The sequence below is a fragment of the Asterias amurensis genome, chromosome 18 (assembly GCF_032118995.1).
Source record: "Asterias amurensis chromosome 18, ASM3211899v1".
Classification (NCBI taxonomy): domain Eukaryota; kingdom Metazoa; phylum Echinodermata; class Asteroidea; order Forcipulatida; family Asteriidae; genus Asterias; species Asterias amurensis.
In genome coordinates this window covers 15,580,945-15,601,729 of record NC_092665.1, presented here as the reverse complement: position 1 = coordinate 15,601,729, position 20,785 = coordinate 15,580,945, and the positions used below count along the sequence as shown (strand labels likewise).

Sequence of the window (20,785 nt, the reverse complement as noted above, 5' to 3'; positions counted from 1 at the left end):
CGCGTGGGTTCCACAATCTATCTCTTACCTGCGATGTTCCAGGGACTGCTACGTTGATGATCCCGGCAGCTTGCTTCTGCTGGAGATACGTGATGAAATCATCCCTTAACGTATTTGTCTGGGAGACCACATCCAGATGATCTCGACCACATGGCAAAGCCAGCAGGACACATGACTCCTCAAGCACCTTAGGAAATAAGACAAAGGGGAAAAACAACTCAATTTAGAAAACATTTCCGGATATGAAATTACAACTTCCTAAAATAAAAATAAAAATGTAGAGTCACAATTTCTTGCAACCAGCATTGCCAAACGCCATAGAGCTGCTTCAATACAAAAAGTAGCTAAGCATAAACAATGTATGCTTACCAGAATAAGGTTACCAGCTAAACTACCATGTCACACAAAACAAATTGTGACTGGCATCCTGCTCATTTCTGTTTAGCACACAATTGTTAAACAAAATTCTCTGTAGCACCTTCTAAAAGTTTACACGGTGCTGTGGAACATAAAGCAGCCACTGCTGGAATTACAAGGCAAACTCATTCCTGGGTGCTTGTACGTGCAGTACACAAGTTCTTTGACCGGGATTCCAACCCACACTCTGCAGATCAAAAACACCAGGGCCCAATTTCATAGCGCTGCTTAGCGGCCGATTTTGTGCTTACTGAGCAATTTCTATTTCATAGCCCTGCTAACCGTAAGCACACGAAAAGGCATGCTAGCCTTCCGGTGCTTACCACACGAAAATAAATGACCTCACAATGCAAATCCACGGTAAACATGCAATATGGCCGCCCAATTTTTCTGCTAACCTGTAAAATACGCTAAGGCTTAAGCAAATTTTTCTGCTACAGTAAGCACACAAATTTGCTTACCGTTAAGCAGCGCTATGAAATTGGGCCCTGAGCTTCAGTCTAGAGAGCTTTACCACTCGACCACAACAAGCCACACTTTATTCTTTGCATAAACTTGCTTTGAAAAGAAAACACTTGAAGCAACTTCTCCAACATACCTGCATCCGTCTACCGACTCCCTCAAGCTGTGATGGTTCAAGCCTCATACGCTGTGCAATCCTCAAGGAATGATGGGTATTCTGCAACGATTCCTGGGCAACTCCCTGACTCCCTGAGACATAGTGCATCTGAATAGCAGCAAGGTCGTTCTTTAGGGTCAGAAGCCCCTGCCACATGACTGGGTACCGCTGTAAATAGAAGGATGACAAATTGTTATTTAATTTCACTTAATTTATTAATTTTGTCGGATGTGAAACTTTTCATGGTGGAAGAATAACTAAAAGAGTTTTGAAAATCTCTTTGGGGTAGATAAGAGCATTCTGATAGAAACGTTGAGTTGTTAACCACTGGTTCTTTTCAGGTGGGATTTTAACGGTGGTCCCAGAGTTGGAAGGCAAAGCAAGCCGACCACCGAATGTTTAACTTGAATCCGGGGAAAAAATGTTACTTTGTTTTACCCATACAACGGTATGAGTATACCACTGGATACTCAGTACTTTCCCTGATTTTGGTACCGACAATTTTTGCTGGTGTACTTAATACTACCTCCCAAAAAAGATAATGTTTTCACTATCAAAGATAAATATCACAAGGACAGATGAAAACTGTCACATGAGTGAATCTTGTACTGTCGTATATTTTTACTACTAAAATAAGAACCTGACTGTATACTCTTTTTTAGCATTATTTAAAAAGAGCATATAACAAGCTTGAATGTTGAATGTTTTTTGCATTCAATACGGGTTCCCTGCAAAGGTTTGATGTTGAATCTTTCCAATATAAAGTCAAAAAGATGTGGGTTAGTTTTTTCTTTAAACATAACTACTCAACTTACACTGAGAAGTCCAACCAGGGCATCTGGAGGTTTGGTCCTTGGTGATGGGCTGGTCTGGTTGGGATGCATTCCAACAGCAGTATGAGCAAGCTGTGAAAGTCCTCCAACTTGTACTCCATGGGTTAACCACACAGGCGTCTCTCTCCCTGGTAGCGACTGATAATCATGATTGGGCGGCCTCGGCGTTGATGCATTTTCGTTCTCTGATGGGTGGAGTCCCTGTCTGGCAAGTTCCATCTGTCGGACCTGGAAGGCTTGCTGTTGCTGTGTCTGCATCTGGATGTGAGCTTCCATTCCTGGAGTCCGCCGGTGGATGGCGTCTGGTGGGATCTGTAGATGTGGCGACTTCTCCTGATGGAGGATTTCTGGATGGTCTTCCTGTTTCTGGGAGCGGGCTGGGATGCCGTAGCCTTGCTGCCGCATAATCATCTGAGGCATCCTTCTATGCATGATGGCACCGGGCATTACCCCCGGCATGTCAAATCTCTGGGGCGGAATCCCAGATGTGATGCCAGGAGTTCGGGGTGGGATGCCAGAGATTATACCTGGCTGCATCATGCCGTGGGGAGCCAACTCACTGCCTTTCTGAATATCCGGTGTCGATGGCGGTCTTGTAATATCGTTATGCACAAGTGCTGGTGATTTAACTCTAGGTGAGAGTGCTGGGGATGTTGCTGTTCCGGGTGCCACCTTTGGAGATGTAATACGACCACCTGGCGAATGCATCATTCCTTGTTGGTTCTCCATTCCAGGGATTATCATTCGTTGGTAAGGACCAGGCATTCTCAGAGCTCCTGGTAGATACACAGCCTGAGGCACACCAGCTTTACCGGTCTCAATCGACATCATGTTCTGGACTGCAACTGCTGGAGGTACAGTACCAGGTGACTTGTCCTTCTTGTTAGGGTCAGCGAAGTAGGGAGGCATCATGCCGGGGTACACCATCTCTCCCGGGTGTCCGCTTGGCATCATAACACCATGCTGGTTTGGATGGATCAGCTCTGGTCTCGCTCCTCCTCGCTGTGATAAGAACAACACCTGGCCCTCTGGAGCACGGATGGCTGGCATTCCTTGATTGGGTGGAACTTGGCGCCCTTCAACTGTGGCACGCACCCAGGCTTCAGTTGCTGCTGCTCTCTGCTGCTCACTAATGGTCCTCTTCCTTTCTTGCTCGTCGTTTTGTAAGCACTGTTGTTGCTGCTGTTGAGCCTGTGAAACAGCTGACATAGGATGGTGGAGCAGCTCCATGTGGGGAACTTTTGACCCGTCCGAAATAACCTGCTGCACTTCAAGTGACTGGTTCTTGCCATTATCCTGTTTGTTGGTCCTGGGCTCTAAAGCTGCATTTTGTGATGCTGCCATGGCTTGTACTATCTTTTCCTTCTTTGGTGGCAGCATTGCCTTTGAATCTGACTGAGTAAGCCTCGCACGCAGGACACTGGCATCAGGATAAGAAGTAGAGGCCACTGATGTTGGCACTCGACAGGATTGCATGATGTTGGAGAAAACAGGTTTGTTTTCGGTGATCACTGATGTCCCTACAGTGGTGGCTGTGGAGTTTGGGTTACCAGCAGAAGGCGACCTCGAGTTTGAACCTGGACTGGCCTTCACAGGACCAGTGGCAGAGGGAATACTCTGTACAGTTGAGTACCCGGCAATAGTGGTGATGGATTGTGCTCCTTGTCTAATATATCCAGGATAGGTTGTGGCCGCAGACATGGCTACCGGTGACAAGTGATGAGATTGGTATGGCATTGCCATCGTGGTGGAAATTGACAACTGAGACGAGACTTGCTGAGTTTGATCTACTCTTGTGATGGCTCGCAAGTGAGCTTCAAGTTGGGCCTGACTCACAAGGGCTTGCTGGCTGTTGGAAGTAGCTTGAGCTTGGCTCTGCGAATTATTAATGAGCTGTTGGGCCTGTGCATGAGCTTGTGACATCGGCTGAGAAGAAGCTTTGGCTAGTGTCTGCGACTGAAGCTGCTGTTGGTTTTGGGCCATGGCTTGAGATTGTTGGGCATGCACTTGTGCTTGAATCTGAGCATGCACTTGAGCTTGCATAGCTGCTGCTGCTGTCTGTTGTAATGGTATCATTTGAGGCTGTTCTGCTGCCCTACTGAATGTCGGTTGTTGTTGCTGCTGCTGTTGCTGCTGCTGCTGCTGCTGCTGTTGCTGTTGTTGATGTTGCTGTTGTTGTTGCTCTAGACTCTTTTGCAGAGCTGCTTGCTGCTTCTGCAATGCTGCCTGTTGGAAGTGCGCTGCAACCAGCTGTTCCTGCGGAGTCTGGTATTGACTCTGGCTCATTTGCAACTGTTGTTGGAGACCAGCCCACTTCTCAAGTTCAGTCTTTGAGTCTCTGCGACTACGGCTGGGTCGCTGGCGTCTTTTGTTTGTTGGACCAAGTGTTTCCTGGGTAGATCTTTGCCCGACAGGAGTTTCTAAGGCTGCTACAACTGCAGGCATATTAGCAGCTGTACATGCAACTGTTGTAATTGATGATGGTGAGAAAAGGGATAATGCTGAACTAGCTGGTGCGACAGTGGGTATTGGAAGTTGACGAACTGTTGGCATTCCAGCAGGTGACACACTTGACGGGGATGATACAACAGCTACGGTGGAGACATTAGCAGGACCGAGTGTTATTGGCTGCCCAGAAGGTGATTGAAGTTGAGCATTTGAGACAGAAGCCATTGTTCTGATAGTGTTCATATCTGGAGGACCTGCTGGTACTGATACCGGAACAGTAGAAACCATCACCAAACCAGCTGGAGGGTCTTCAGGTTTTCTTGGAGGCCCTTCTGTCTGATGAATGATACCAGCTACAGGGAGAGCACCTGAAGGATAAGCTTCACCAAGCTTCAATAGGGCGGAGACAGTGTCTGCTTGCTGAACAGTAGCGGCCAACTGTTCTTTGCATGCTTCAGGGTCGATATCTCTTCCTCTTCCTCTTCCTCTACCACGCCCTCGTCCACCACCACGGCCACGAGATGCTCGCCTACCTCGACCAGTTGCTTTTCCCGGAGAACCTTTAAGAATTTCTGCTGCTGCTGCACCAGGGCTTGGTTGAAAGTCATACACGTCAATGCCCGCTGCCTCTTGTCTCCTTGATTCGGCAGCAGCCTGTTTCAAGCTTGCCACCTTGTTCTTTGCCCAGTCTGCAGCAGATACCGGAGAAACTGCAAGGGTGATGGCAGGACTCTCTGAAAATGGTGGAGGCTTTGGAGCTGTTTCAGGGGTTGTCGTCTTCACTTTGCTAGGCCTTGGATTTTCATCATCTGTGAATTCATAAACACTGAAGTCACCAGACTTAGGCGCCTCGACTGCAGTTGCAATTGCAGCTGTGGCAGAGTTTGATCTGGAACGATGACCAAAGATGTAGGGGCCATCCTTTGGTCGATTTGGAGATCCAAATACAACCTTTGGGTCCTTTTGAGCATCCTTTGGGAGTTCTTTTGGAGTTTCTTTAGACTTGGCTTCAAAAGCCATGGTTCTATCTTCTTTAAGAATCTCTTGACTTTCAGAGACCTTCTCAACAGCGACTGGTCTTTCTTCGCTTGCTATGCTTTGAGTTTGCTCAAGAGGTACAGGCTCTTCTGCTACAAGGATGTTTGCAACAGCTTCCTCCATTTCTGCTTTCTCTGCCTGGGTTTGCTCTCTTGCATCAAACAACTGATCTTCGATGTCCGTTAGCATCAGAGGGGGTGCAACCTTTAATCCAATATCAGCATCCTCTTTTGAAAGTATGTTACCAATAAAAGGGGGCTGCAGAACCATAGCTGAAGTAGGAATGCCAATGACTGGCTTCCAGGGAGGAAGTTTTTCATCCTTTGATGGGTCAAGTTCTTGAAGTCTGACGTCAGGTAAAGCGTATTGTTCATGAACTTCTTTAGTTGGGGTGTTCTCCTGAGCTTTAGGTTCACCAAGCAGTCCGCTACTGATGATTTCAGCAATGGTTCGTGCTCTTCCCTGACTCTCTTTGGCTGTTTTCGGTTTTCTTCCCCTCCTACCTCTAATCCGTTTTGGCTCTGGCTTAAGAATCAGTTTAATGTCTCCGAGGTGTTCCTCAACCTTGGTGTCATTTTCAAACAGTGGGGTGAAGGGCAACTGTGCGACCATCTCCTTAGACTCCGGGAAAATGGGTATCACAGGGAGAACATCTTGCACTAGTTCCAGTTTTGTATCCAACTGTTTTGCCTCTAACGCCAACCTCTCCAGCTCACTCTCCGGCACAAACTCTCCTGTCGCTTCTGAAAGGACTTGCTTCTCAGAAATGTCTTTGGTATCAACCGTTTCAAGTTCACTCTCTCTGGCGACTTGAGGACAGTGAAGATTAGGTGGTTGACTTTGAAGATTTTGAGGAGGACTTTGCAGATTGTGAAGTGGGCTTTGAAGACCCTGAGGAGGACTTTGAATTGTTGCACAAGGACTCTGAACACTTTGAATGGGACTCTGAAGTGTTGAAAATACATTGCTCAACTCAATCCCAGTAGGGCTAAACTTCAGTTCTTCCTGTGTTTGCACACTGGGTGGTTTGTCTTCATCGTCATCGAGAAGGCTTTGGAGCTTCTCTGCACCCCGCTCCAATTCTAGATCCTCCTCAGTAGGTAGATGTGGAGACATCGGTTCAAAAGTTGGTGTCTTTGGAACTTCAAGATCAGAAAAATCACACTCTGTGTTCTCTTGGACTGAAAGGGAGTCAACCTTTCCAGTATCAATCCTCAATTCATCCTTTGCTTCAATTGTTTCATCAATTTTCCCAATCTCCGATTCATGATCCTTAGATGACAACGTAATATCTAATCCTCCGACTTTTGAGAATTTCTCATCCAGAGCTTCCTTAACTGCTTCTTCATTGTCAAGATCATCGGGTGGAGGTTCAACTTTTCTGGTTCTGTCTCGGGTCTTCCGTGACTTCCTTTTGTGAGACCCTTTCCTTGGGGATCTCCCCTTACCAGACCGCCTCTTGCTTGGTCTTTGGGGAGACAATACTTCTGGCTCTGTCTCCTCATCTGGTTGCTCCTCCAACTCCTTTGTTTCATCTTGGTTTCCAGTGTTCAAAGGAGGAGGATATTCGGGTGTTTCTTCAACGGCCACCAAGTCGTCTGGAGGCATGTCCAACATTTCTGGTGCCGTTTCCTCAATCGGTTCTTGTGAAATTGGTTCCTCTATTGAGAGCATTGGAAGATCATCTGAAAAGTTTTTGTCATTAATTGGTTCTTCTGGTATTGTCACTGGAGTTTCTTCAATCTCAACACTCGGAGCTGGCAGAGTATTATTTACATTTTTCTCCTTCTTTGATTTCTTTTTGGACTTAGAATGCCTCTTTGACTCTTTTGGTTTCACAGGAATTTCTTCAACGACTACTTTCTCCTCTTCAGGTTCAGGAAGGTCTACTGGTTTGGATTGAGACTTCACTGCTTTCTTAGAAACATCCTCATTGCCTTTAACCTTTGTTTTGTTGTCAGAGTCCTTTATGAATGTTTTGTTCACAGGTTCTTCATCGATGATGTCGGGTTTAACTTCTGGTTCTTCAGGCAAACTTTCATATAAACTTTCAACCTCCAACTTCTTTTTGTGCTTATTGGACCTGCCATGTGCCTTAGAAATGACTTTCTCTGGTTCAGTTTTCCACTCAGGAGAAGACAGCTTTTGCTTCTTAGCGGGAGGCTTGATTTCCTCTGTGAAGTGATCTTCTTCAACTTCGGACACAGGATCTGGTTGCTTCCGAATTTCAACCTCTTTTTCCACTTCCTTGCCTCTTCTAGACTTAGCTTTCCGGGAGGAAACTTTCTTGGATGGTTTCCTAGGCTCTACTTGAACTTCTGGTTCTGGGATTTCCAATTCATCAACTTCCATTGGCAAAACTATGTCTTGTTTCTCTGGCTCTGGTTCCTTGTGCTCTTTCTTTGCCTGCACTTCCTTGATCTTGGCTTTTTCATTCTCCGGCTCTTTTTCCTTCTTTTTCTTCTTTCTGTCTTTAGCTTTTGTTGGCTTCTCAAGATTTTCTTCCAACACTTTTGGTTTGTCACTTTCTTTACTGACTGCTGCTGTTTCAGCCTTTACCTTTTTAGCGTCTGCTTTAGGTGTAAACATCTTGTCCTCAAAAAAATCTTCATCGTCATCAGATTCTGATTCAGAAGAATAGATTATCCTGCGACGATCCTTTTTAGCTTTCTGCTTGGAGACTTTAGAAGATTCTTGCGGCAGAGCTTTCAGCTGAAGTTCAGGTTCAGAGTCACCACTGTCGTCAGAGCTTGACAAGGTAGACAAAAGAGCAGCAACCCCTCTAGCTGGCTGCTTTGGGGTACTATCCACTTTCTCCGCTTTCTCCGCTTTCTCTACAGCCTTCTTGATAGACTTTGTTGTTTCTTGATGCAAAGCCTTCACTTTATCTTTAGTTTTCACTTTGTCTTTTGGTCTTTCCGCTTCTTTTTCTTTCTTCTCTGAATCTTTTTCTTTCTTCTCCAATTCTTTTTCCTTCTTCTCTGAATCTTTTTCTTTCTTCTCCAAGTCTTTCTCTTTCCTCTCAATTTCTTTTTCCTTTTCCTTCTTCTCGGTTTTCTCTCTCAACTTTTCTTTTGGCTTTTGTTTCGACTTGTCAGCTACTTTAGACTCCTTGGTTTTGACCTCTCGTTCTTTGCTTTTCTCAATAGTAGCCTTTGAAGATGAAATGTTACTTTTATCTGATTCATTCGTATCAGGTAGAGTAGGAGCTGGTTCTTTCTTGTCCTTTGCGCTCTTCTTCGATTCAAGTTGCTTTGAACTGATCTTTGAGCTCTTATCCGTTTTGCCTTTCACTGGTTTAGAATCTGTCTCTGTTGAAGGTTTGCTAGCATGAGAGGATTTGGAATCAACCTTTGATGAAGAATCCTTGGATGGCGCTTTGCTAGAGTCGACCTTTTCTTTGGTGTCTTTCACTTTTCCTACGACAGCACTGTCCTTTTCTTTCACTTCTTTGCCTTTTGAGGCAACACCACTTTCCTTTTCCTTCACTTCTTTAGTGTGTTTTGAAGGTTTCTCTGTGTTTTTGGGCTGACCAACTGGCTTCTTATCCTCCTTAGTATCTTTCAGGTCTTTTGAAGTCTTCTTAACAAGTGGCTTAGACACAGTTGATTCTTTGACTACTTTAGGAGTATCTTTAGTAGATGAACCAGTAGCAGCCGGTTTTTTCATAGTACTTTCTTTGACAGAAGGCTTTGCAAGGGCTTTCTTTGGTGGTGATTTGAGGGCAGATTTAGGAACAGGTTTGGGAGAAACATCAGATGTTGTCTTGTTGGATGCCTCAGCGGATTTCTCTTGAGCTTTCACTGGACTTGGAGACCGCTTCCTCTTCAGTTTGACCTGATCAGAACTTCTTGGTCCATTCTCAGTCTCAATCTTAGCTGGTGTTGGAGCACTTGGCTCTCCTTGATGTGGTGTGGTTTTTGATGTCGCAGTGGCTGGTCCTGACTCAGAAGATGTATCTTTCTTCAAGATGGACTTTGGACGCATGGATTCTTCTCTCACACTTATGCTTTCTCGTTTAGGGTCCTTCAACGCTGTTCCAATTTTAGGCGGTTCATCCTTCTGTGATGGCAAGGAAGGCGACTCTTTGGAGGTATCTTTCCAAGGATCCTCTGTGACTGCTTCTTTACGAATGTCTTCCTTCATTGTTTCTCTGCGAGTGTCTTCCTTAACATGGTCTTTCCTCGCCTCTTCACGATGCTCCTTCCTGGGATCTCTGAGTATTGACACTGGGGATATCTCTTCCTTAGTAGGAGCAGTGAAGGACTGACTCCTTTGAGGAGGCTGATGTTGCTGAGACTTTTCTCGGAGGATCCCAGCGGACAGAGGAAGGGATGGAGACGTCATGCTAGTTGCCACTGTGGTTGCATTTCCAGTGCGATGAAGAACGTTTGAAACTGTCAATGGGGATCGAGCCGAAGATGAAACCCAACTCCCAGAGATTGAGTTTCTCCTCTCCAAGGGACCATCTGGGATCAACTCTTTGCCTTCTATTTTACCCCTCATCAGCAAATCAGTAGTTGTAAGGGATGTCATCCCATCCGAGAAGTTGAACTTTCTTGATACTGGATCATTAAGGTGTGCACTCTGTTGAAGGCGGGCAGAGTCCTGGTCGAAAATGCTGCTTCTTTTAAGAAGTCGGGAGGTAAATGTCTCCACCTTCCTCTCCGCTTGCTTCTGAGGCTCTTTACCGTCAAGAACAGGTGGTTCAGATTCTGTACTCCTGGCCTTCTTCTTAATTCTACCGATCAGATTAAAGCGCTCGACTCTCGATTTTGTGGAGAGTAGATCGACTTTGATTTCAACTGGTGTCCCAGGAGTACTAGGTGTGTTTGGGGTAAGAGGTGTAGTAGGAGGAGTACCACAGCTTCCTTTCAACTCACGTCCAGCAATTTCAGCCACTATCTTTTCTCTCTGGAGGTTTGACAGAAGATTGAATTGCTCTGGTTGACTTCTCTTAGCTAAACTTAGTGTGATTTCCTGTTGGTCTTTACTTATTGGTGATGGCAGTTTCAACCTGTTGCGCTCCATAACAGCCAACACTGCATCTTTCAAAGAAAGTACCTTTCTCGGGGAGGGTGACTTGAGCTGCGGAACATCAAACACAATGTTTTCATTTTGCAACTTGGGAGGTAGGTCTTCAACTTTCTTTAAATTTTCAACGATACTCAGAACCGGTTTCCTTTCAGGAGGAGAGAGTGTGTGGTTTGCTTTCTCAAGGTTCTTCACAATACTACAGTTCTCAAGAGAAGCCTTCCACTTTGCGATATGTTCCATGGTTGGGTCTGGACCGACATGCCTGAAAGCTGATTCAACATGAGTTGCCAATAGAGGCCGACGATCAGACTTTACTGGGGTTACAGCTGGACTCAAGATCGGCGCACTGGTTGATGGAGATGATGTATCACCAACCGATACTGCAATCGGCTGGTTGATTGGTTTAGGTGAGAGCAATGGCAAAGCCTCACCATCATTGGGAATGTTGACGTTAAGCTCCATAGATCGAATCTGGATTGAACATGTATTATCCTCCGGTTTTGAACTGTCTGCACAGGGAGTATCCTCCTTATGCGTTGAAGATGTATGCTTCTCTAGCTCATGGGGGTAACCTTGTATACGTGGATCCACAGGTTGGTCTGACATTCCATTCGGAGACTTCAGTCCATCCTCGCTTTGACGACGAGAACGAAAACTACGCTTCAGATATCCGTCCTCTCCAGAACCCGACTGGGATTCAGACATCCTCCGCCGTCTTTTCGGGAAAAACTCAACGAGAGTTATCTTATGCAGTTTCCATTCCATCTCCTGAATGACATTGTCCGATTCACTGTGTTTCTCTTTTTCATTTAGTTTTCCAGTTTGATCGACATTCAGAGAGGACTCTGAAATGGCGTTCATAGGAGGAGGAGGTGGCGGTGGTACCAACAAGACCTGACCAGGAAACTCATCCTCTTGCTGAGATTCCCTCTCCTGTAGTTGTTGCTCAAATGTTTTCCGTGCGATCTCCATCTGTTTCCGACAACTGAGACTAGTGTCTATATGTGGTTTCTCAAACATGTCCTGTACTGGAGGTTTGCTTCCAGAAGATGACGTGGAGGAGGAAGGACCTTGTCCACTACTACTACTTCTGGACGTCCTCCCTTGTCTACTGCTTTGATCCTCATCAACCTCTGGGGTATCCTGATCGCTAGAGCTAGCAATCCCCTCATCCATGTCAAGTAGATGCTGAATTCTGACTTTGTCCCTTTGTGGTAACCGAATGCCACTTGTACTGATGCTGGAATGTGCGTGGTTTTTATCGCGCAGAAACTTATCAAGTCGCCCCGTTTCCGGTGGGGACTTTTTAGTTTTATCTGGCGTTTTGTCCATATTGTTCTCGATCGATCCCTTGTCAATCTTAAGTCTGGGTACTTCCTCCTGGTTCAGTTTCGTGGGTCGACTCAGGCCACTACCACTCGGGCCAAACTTGTCCGGGAGTTCAGGGAGAAGAGAGAAGGGTGCCATGTCCAGATCCTTCTCTTTTCTCTCCAAACACAAGCTTTGGTTAAACCTCTCCATAGGATCATATTTAATTCCTTCAAGCTGTATCAAAGCTTCATGTTTTGTTCCCAGCCTTTCCCTGACTGGTTTATGCTTGCTTTCAATCACTGTTCTGGTGTCCCGACTAAAGTGAGACTCTAATGAGGTATTTACATTCTTCAAGGGATCGTGGTGATCACGTGTGTTTGTTGAGTTTTCAGACAACGGCTTACTGATGACTGATTTGGGTACTTTATTGGGCAACGTTCTATCACTATTAGGCGACTTTATCGTTTCCTTCTTTCGCATTTTGTTAACATCCACTGGACTGTTGTCACTGAAGCGTTGTTTGCGCGCCTCCAGCTTGCGCATGAGTTCATCGCTTTCACCAGGTACAACCACCGAGTGAACTTGATCTGCCTCGGCGATTCTCCGTCGCTTGCGGGCATTTTCAGTTTCTATTGACAGCTGCTGCAGTTTGCTGGTATCAAAACCAGGAAGTTCTTTTGACCTTACTAATATGTCACTAGTCCTTTCTTTCTCCACAAGTTTCTTGAGTTTTGAATCATCCAACTCAATCGCTTTCACCTTCTTCATATACTTTTCTTTGGATTTCTGAGCATCTTCCACCTCTTCCATAGACAATTTTTCTGTCCTTCCATCGAAATTTTGTTTTTCCGTTCGAACATCACAATTGACTTTCTCCGTTCGATTGGTGTCAGTGGTACTGAATTTCTCAAGCCGAACATCACAGTTCACCTTTTCCTGCCGCTTTTCTGCTTTAGTCCTTTCTATCTTCAGAGCAATATCCTTGCACCGAGTGGCTTTTATACACTCCAACGATCGCTTCAGTTTTGATTTCTCACTCAACTTAGAGAGCGATTTCTCACTCAGTCTCGATGACTTATCACTCCTATCATCATCAGAGTCTCTGCTCAGAACATGCTTCTTAGATTTCTTGGCTTTGTGTCTTGTTTCACTACGTTCCGTAGACGATCCTCTCTCATCGGATCCTTCCAGTAAACGGTTCTTCCATCTGTCTTTCTCTTCTCTGTAGTTTTCTTCCTGGGAGGGGCTTTGGACCGGTGTGTAGGACCGGTCTGACCCCTGAACAGTTACAGTACTACGTGGTGTTCGCTTCCTCCTTGGGCAAGCCACTGGACTCACACTTCGGCTGTGGTAGGGGCTCTGTGTAGGGGTGTTAACTTCCTGAGATTCTACACTACCACTACACCGCCTTCTCTCGTACGACCTGGAAAGGCCAAAAGCAAACAAGAAACTTTAAGTACATTGCCATCATTTTTTAACAAACAAAAATTTGGATGAGGGGAGAAGAAAAGGACACCAAACCAAAACTATAGCTAGAAAGTCTTACTGACCACATTCAAGCTCTGGTGCTTTATTCACCATGGGCAAGCGCCAAATTTCTGCGCTAGATATGTAAAGTGAAGAGCGCCAAGTAAGTGTGGAGTACACACTACGCATACACACAAGCAAAAAGTCCCTGCTAACCTGTAAAATACACTTGCCGTAAACACAAAGTTCCCTTCTTCCATAAGCGCCATTCTTTGCTTACGGCAAGCAGTGCCATTAAATTGGGCCCGGTTGCTCTTGGACATATAAGTAAAAGTTTAATATAACGCACCTTTCTCTCGGACTGAGACTCCGACTCCTTTCTTTATGTTGCTGCTCTTTCCTCTCCCGTTGGTGATACCCGTATTCTCTCAACTCCCTCTCATATGAATCCTCCCCATCGAAACCCGTCGTCCCGTTGTTCTCTGTGCTGTTACGCTCGCCGCTTGTCCCACTGCGGTAGAACTCGCCGCTTCCCGTTGGGTAACTAAAACGCTGCTGCTCCTCACTGTACTGTGAACTGCTGGACCCATGGTAGTTCCCTGGGGAAGTGTGGTTACTCTGGGAACGGATGCGACGACTTTGTGAGTTGCGTGCTGAGCTGCGGTACTCACTGCATTCATAAAGGGGAGTAGAAGGATAATATTTATTGTCTGCCCAATAAAAAGATGAAGATTTTGGTCTTGCAAATAACTTCAAAATAACCACATCAATAAGCAAAATGAGCCTAGTTTCATGATGCCTGTAAGCACAATATAATGCTTAGCAGAAAAAAACTTTTGCTAAGTAAAAATTGGTTACCAGCCAGAACACCATACAGTGACCATTGATGTGACTGGTACCCCAGGTATTTCTTGCTAAGCCAAGAAATTTGCTAAGCAGAACAAAATTTATGAAATTTGTTAAATCACAGTTCACTGTCAATAAAAAACAAGTAGAATACAACTCTATGTATTTATATATTTATAATAAAAAAAATACAAAAAATACAAACAAATTAAAATTTAAAAAACATTGAATTTATTTCGCTTTTCATTGTTACAGAACACAATCACTCAGTGAATTCTGGCTTTCCATATCACTCAGCTTCACTTCATGAATGAAATAGTCCAGATTTCACCTTGTGATTTCATTCTGTAACAATGCACCTTATGCACCCAATACAACCTTCACAGTAAAATATGGTCCGTATAGATTCTAAAAAGAGAGTAACACAGATCCTTCATCAAAACTTCCTTTGATTGAATAGTTCCTTACAAAAAGTACGATTGCTAACATTATCACTACCCAGCACTGAGGAAACCCTCCATTGCATACGGTAGATGCCGTAGGCTTAGTGCTTGGCTTGCATATATTCATAGATGACAGATAGGCATCCTGCTTCAACCCTTTGCACAGGAAACAATATAAGCACCGCTGTGAACCAGTTTTTATAAAACCCTTTGCGGAACTCGATGAAGTTGAGTGCACTTCTTTAATTTGATGGATAGTTATGAAGATGTTTCAAATTCAATGAGAGTGATGAAGTATTGGATTTTGAAAGCAAGCATATCCATTCCATTTCTCCAGTTTAAAGAGACATTCACTTAAAGGGGATTTTTTCTGAGTTAAGTTGAAGTGGCCTCAGGAATCCTGTGATAGAAAAGAACGCGGAATATTGAGCGCTATCTTTTGTCATGTTTTAGAGAGCAGACAAAAAACCATCCACTAAAAGTCAGAGGTCCACTGCCCCCCGACTTCATCCTACAGGCCTTTAATTAACCAACGGAACCCATAGCATTTGCAATGATGCCCTGTGCTTTTGCTGCACTGCCCGTTGCAAAATTCCAACACAAATTTACATTTTCCTCATAGAAGTACTCCTTTACCAAGATGGATATTTATGTTCCCCTTTCAAGACCGTAACTCAAGGCATGATATCAATCCAATAAAGCGCATAATCAATGAGGGTGGGAAAAGGTCAAATAAACAAAAATCACTCAGCGCCAATGAATCTCAGAATAACCAGGGGTTATAAATGCAGGAGGTTTATGAAGTCATATTAACTTCCTTCAAGTTTCATGACTCATCGCAAGAGAGGAAGAAACAACAACAACAGAAGAACGTTTACAGACGCTGTGGATTGTTCCCCCTCATCACAGTAGCTTCACATGTTTGCTGCCCACACTTAAGAGAGAAACTAAACCAAACATCTGTTACTGTTTAAAGAAACAACACATTCATTATCTCTACTAGACAGGTTGATTAACAAATCCCCTGTCAGCCCGTGGATAAGCGTACACGCCCCGATGTTGCCGTCAGTGTATCTGGAACATCCTTCGTCGGTGCGTAAGTCGGCAGTCACCTCACAGGAGAAGTTCTTATTAGAGACATTGTGAAGCATTAAGCCGAAGCAAGACGTACAGACAATAGGTCAGACAATGACATCCTTGGCCTCTTGCTTAGCTTCCCGACATCTTGATGAGACTTTTAAGGTTTGTATGACGGTCCCGTTGAAAGCCAACTGCATTGAATTATAGGGGTGTGGTTGTCTCGGAAACAAACAAATCCTGAAAATATGCAGTTGTGTGTGTTTCCACGGGTTTGTTCTTTCATGCCTAGAACTTGCTCGCCTTTCAAGACGCTCCCTAAATCCATGTTATATCATCTCATTTTCTGCTGCACTATATAATCCACTGGAGACGTTCATGGTGAACTAATCCAAGCGTTTATAAAAAAACAAAGAGAACTTTGCGTAGCCAAATGAGCAGCTATCCACAAGAAGAATATTCCTTGAAAGACTGTTCGAAGTATATCCACAGTTGAAGGGCCATCATTCATGCAATCCACACAGCTAAATATCCACAACAAATTCTGCTGGGCAAATTTCTAAGCAAGAAAAGAGTGGAGTACCAGTCACAGTACAACCAGAAGATTCATGGTTCACGAAAGAAAGAGAAAGAAAAAAAAAAAAAAAAAAAAAAAAATACATGGAGCTAAGGTCATGTCGGAATTGGTGCCCACAGCTGGGGCTACAGCTAGATTTTCGCGTCATCATGCATTGAGGTATAGGACGTCCTTAGCAGCACCCTTAGCGTAGCTGTAGCTGCAGACGTCAATTTGGATATGGCCTTAGATTAAAATCGTTATCCCTTCTTGAGTTTCTTACCTAGGTGAGTCTCGGAAAGGACGATCATTCGGTGACACATCTCTAGAATGGAACGGCAGCTGACCAGACTTATCCAGACGAGCGTAGAAGTGATTCTGACACTCCCTGCTGGCAAAGTCAACCTAGGAAACGGGACAAGAAGGGAAAACATTTAAATGTCTCTGAATTTTTAAGTCTTGCTTTTGACTTAGGAATCTCTCGTCCAATCATGTACTTGGCCAAATTCCTTGTTTTGGACTGGTCACCCCAAAATCTGGATGTTAATCGTCTGTGTGTGTGTATGTGTTTTAATGTTTCATACGAAATGTGAACATGAGAACAAAAAGGTCCACACAATGTAGGGACTTAAAAAAAAACATGTGGAATTACACACGTCCACACGGTGTCAATTACAGTGTTGAAGAAAAGGATTTGCCTTGGGTGTACAGAACAAAGGAATGTCCACAGAGTGACTGCAACACAGAGTTGTGTGTGTTTGTCCCTGATTTACAAAGCAAGCTCCTTTATTTGCTTTATTTCTGCCGTCTTGAGCTATATTTGTTCACTTTCGTGTCATCGCTACATACCTTAGGTCTGCGTCCAGAGATACGCGTATTCTTCATGTCCTGCATGGCCTTCTGAGCGTGCTCAATGTTGTAGAAGAAGATCAACGCAGTGCCCGTCTGTTTATCGAGACTTATACGGGAGATTGGACCGTAGCGCATATTGAAGAACCGCACCAGGTAGCTCTCAGTGGTGTTGGTTGTTAGGTTATCCAGCCAGATGCAAGTGGTGGCCATACTCTTGCCAAACCCAAGCTGCGGATTAAAGACAAATGACATTCAATACAAGACATACGTTGACGTCCACCAAATGTGGAAATTAATTCTTGAGTATAGCAGGCATCAAATAAACCCACGGCACCCACAGCAATTGCCATGGTGCCCTGTGCTTCTGCTGTGGTGCTCTTTGCAAAGTCCCGATACCAATTTACGTTTACCTAAGAGCAGTGCCCAAAGAGCCTTGCAGATGCATCAGTATAGAATTTAGAGCACCGAAGGCACAAGATGGGGAACTTTAGCTTTTATCTCTTGTTGGAACGTGACATACTCATAGACGTCATTTCAGCAAGCACCTGCCATTTAGGAGTTTACTGGCCCAATCACTGGCCTTGGACCCATCAGCAAGCACCTGCCAGTCATGGATTTACTGGACCACTACAGCATTGGACCTGCCGCCCATTTTTAATTTCACACACAGCCTATAGCGATTTTCAGGTTGTAAAGTTTATTTACATTTTAAAGATAATCATTGAAACATGCAAGGACGTTTTTTGTTGTCACTCTGTTTTTTCAGAATGTGTTTTTTTAGATAAAAAAATGTAGCTCTTTGATTGTTGTAAAGTTGTTGTGTTGTTATCGTATGTCTGTAGTCTTTATTTAAATTTGGGTGTTTTTCAATTTTTAATATTGCTCTGAATCAATGTTTTTATAAATATATTTTTATATTTTAAGAATTTAAATTTTGTAACAGTGTTCCACTGAGAGGTTTCCCCAGGGTATATAAGAAATTTAAAAAAATAAAATAAACACTCTACCTTGACTTTGTTTTTGCCGACCACCTCTCCATCTAGCTTCCTCCTGGCCCTCACAACACTGTCGATGTCCGAGAACTGAAGAAATGCAAAGGGCTGGGCACCCTGTGGCTTTTTGATTTCAATATCCTGCAGGATAGACAAACATGCATTATTCATGATATGCAGATATTGTTTATTCACTTCTTGCTGGTGGTAATCGTCTTATGAATTATTCATGAAGAATCTTGCATTATTCTTGGAGAGTCTTATATGCATTATTCATGAGGAATCTTGCATCATTCTTGGAGAGAGTTTTATGCATTTTTAAGAAGAACAATGACAATACTTCAGTACTCGAATGTTTACAAGCAAATGTTACTCTCTGAAAAGGAAAGTAGGAAATGAAAACCAAAATAGGTGTACTTTCCCTTGTTTTTTTTTTCTCAGAACTTGACATTGAACATTTCCCGGAGGTACTTTCCAATATCATTCAGAAACTAGATCAGGAACTTTAAAGGTATGCTCTTCCAGAAGGGGTGTGTACAATAATGTTAAGCTCAAACAGAGAAACATGTATTACAGTACAACAAAAAAAGTCAAGCCCGGTTCATACTTCCTGGGAATGCAAATGCAGTACGATTTTTTGGGGGGAAAATTTAAAATGAATAATTCCCAGCACTGCGCTCAACTCCAACGAAATATTTGCAACAAATAGATGGGACATCAAAATTCACTTCGCCTTCGCAAGAAGTATGAACTTGGCTTAAATCTCTCTGATTTTGTTTTTAAACGTTTAACTCTTACGGCTGTACTAACCACGATGTCCCCAAACTTCTGGAATGCCTCCTTCAGTTCTTCCCGAGTGATGGTACGATCGAGATTGCCGACAAAGAGCGTCCTCGTCGCCCGCGGATGAAATTCGTCCAGTTCTTTCTCGTAGTACCTGACGTCGCTGTCGTCAACACCGATGTCTGTGAGTAGGAAGACAGAGAGGATGAAAATCAGAAATGTTTGGAACTGTTAAGAATGGTGTGTTTCCAACACGACACAAAAGATTGCTTGTTTTTATGGCTTGTGACAGGATATTTATTTCGGGAAAACACAACTCCATGTTGATATTCCAAAATCAATTTCATGTCCATTGATTTTCAGAACTTTCTGGAGATTCTGAAAGTGATTGTTTTCCTTTGAAAATATTGTTGCCACTTTAAAACACCCGACTTGAAAAAAGAAAGACAACAATGATTCTCTTAATAAACACCAAGATTTGTGGTAAAGGACATCAATTATAAACCAGTCAAGTAAATTTGGCTTGTAAACCTGTCATCCAATGCAGTGGTTGAAAAAACAACTACACATCCAAACACTGTTTGAACTCTCACAAACAGACTGATCTCATGCAAGGAAAGGGTTGCGCAATCACCATCTCCGTGTAAATCAACCAAACCCAGGAAATGGATGAAGGATTCTGGAGGGAAGGACATTAAAGACCAATCGGTGTCATTTCTTTTCTCCTTTAATTAACACGCATCAAGGCCATGATAAAACAAAGAAAAGAAACGTCTTTAAGACAGAACCCAATGTCTCTCTCACAAAATTTAACTGTAGTGGGTAGAATTGGATTACAGCCAAAAGCACTCAGCACAAGGCACCTGCGTTTACATCTCACCAAGCCCATTACCATCATCAGCGCCTCAACATCAAGACAACATCACCGTCTACCACCACCCTCGAACCCTGCTAACGATCTCGCTGGCTCAGACCATGCTCAGACATAGCGGTATTAACATATTACTGCTCAGTATTCAACGAGGCATCATAGTAAAACAAACCGCGACACGACAGCTGGAAGATGAAATTCTAACCCCCTCTCAGACTATGAGAGATTCCAGAATACCCTATTAGCTAATCGCTGTACATTGATTGACTCTACACAGTATGGGGAATCAAAGGGCTATAGTTTCATCACGATGGCCAACGCATACAACTGTTTACTATCTTTTAAAGGTGTTCTGTCTTTTTGAAAACAATTATGCCCGTCACCGGGCAAGCAGGACCCAATTTCATAAAGCTGCTTCAACACAAAAAGTAGCTAAGCACAACAGAATTATGCTTACCAGAATAATGTCACCAGCCAAACTACAATGTCAAGTGTACAGTTTGTGACTGGTATCTCACTCATATCTACTAAGCAGACAAATTTTCAGCAATATTTTCTGCTTCAGCAAGTCTGTGAAATTAAGCTTAGATCAACAGCCAAATCCAGGGTCCAATTCTTTACAATAAAAATTCAGCATTTGTATAGAACTCTTAAGCCCTTGTCTCGTTAATATTTGGTGACCTTCATCACAATAATTGACAGGGGGGAACTATTCAAATTCCTGTACAGGGATAATTATCTTCCAAGGTACCTTCTCCCTCATTTCCAGACAATAGAAGAAATAAGTTGAAGTTCGCCAGTGAAAATAACACCAAATTACCTCCCCTTTAAAGCACAAAGTCACCTTGCAGTTCGAAGCCCAGTATCTGAACTTTATGTGACCCAAGGTATACATGAAACAACAAACGAGTGAAAACTTAAGTCACAAAGAAAAAAATGGGGAAAATGATGTTTTCACTGTCTGGAGAGATTAAAACTACATGTTTTGGCTAACTCATTTCTCAAAAACTATAACATTACAGGCAATATTTAAAGAGAAGTTTTATACAGTGACCATCTTTATTCCATGTGTGCAAATCTGTAAGAATTTTGTTTTCTCAACCTTGCCAATATTGTGCACACTCTTTACAGGAACACTTCGGTCTAGTTGGTCTTTGAAAAGCGTTTGTAACCGTTTGTAATAAAATGCATAATG

At 43.6% G+C, this 20,785-nt stretch overlaps 1 protein-coding gene across 2 annotated transcripts in view; it reads right to left on the bottom strand.

Annotated features, from left to right (window-relative positions):
* The window catches only part of LOC139950408 (uncharacterized), a 78,991-nt gene that overhangs the window by 5,974 nt on the left and 52,232 nt on the right, over positions 1 to 20,785 (bottom strand). The window contains exons 6-13 of one of the 2 annotated variants that reach the window (XM_071949063.1): positions 18,735 to 18,901; positions 17,952 to 18,077; positions 16,942 to 17,172; positions 16,376 to 16,497; positions 13,520 to 13,840; positions 1,852 to 13,126; positions 1,016 to 1,204; positions 29 to 187 (exon numbers count right to left, since the gene is read on the bottom strand). In XM_071949063.1, coding sequence (XP_071805164.1) covers positions 29 to 187; positions 1,016 to 1,204; positions 1,852 to 13,126; positions 13,520 to 13,840; positions 16,376 to 16,497; positions 16,942 to 17,172; positions 17,952 to 18,077; positions 18,735 to 18,901 — 12,590 coding nt within the window. The remainder of the gene's footprint in view (positions 1 to 28; positions 188 to 1,015; positions 1,205 to 1,851; positions 13,127 to 13,519; positions 13,841 to 16,375; positions 16,498 to 16,941; positions 17,173 to 17,951; positions 18,078 to 18,734; positions 18,902 to 20,785) is intronic. The other variant, XM_071949064.1, reaches the window with a different exon arrangement.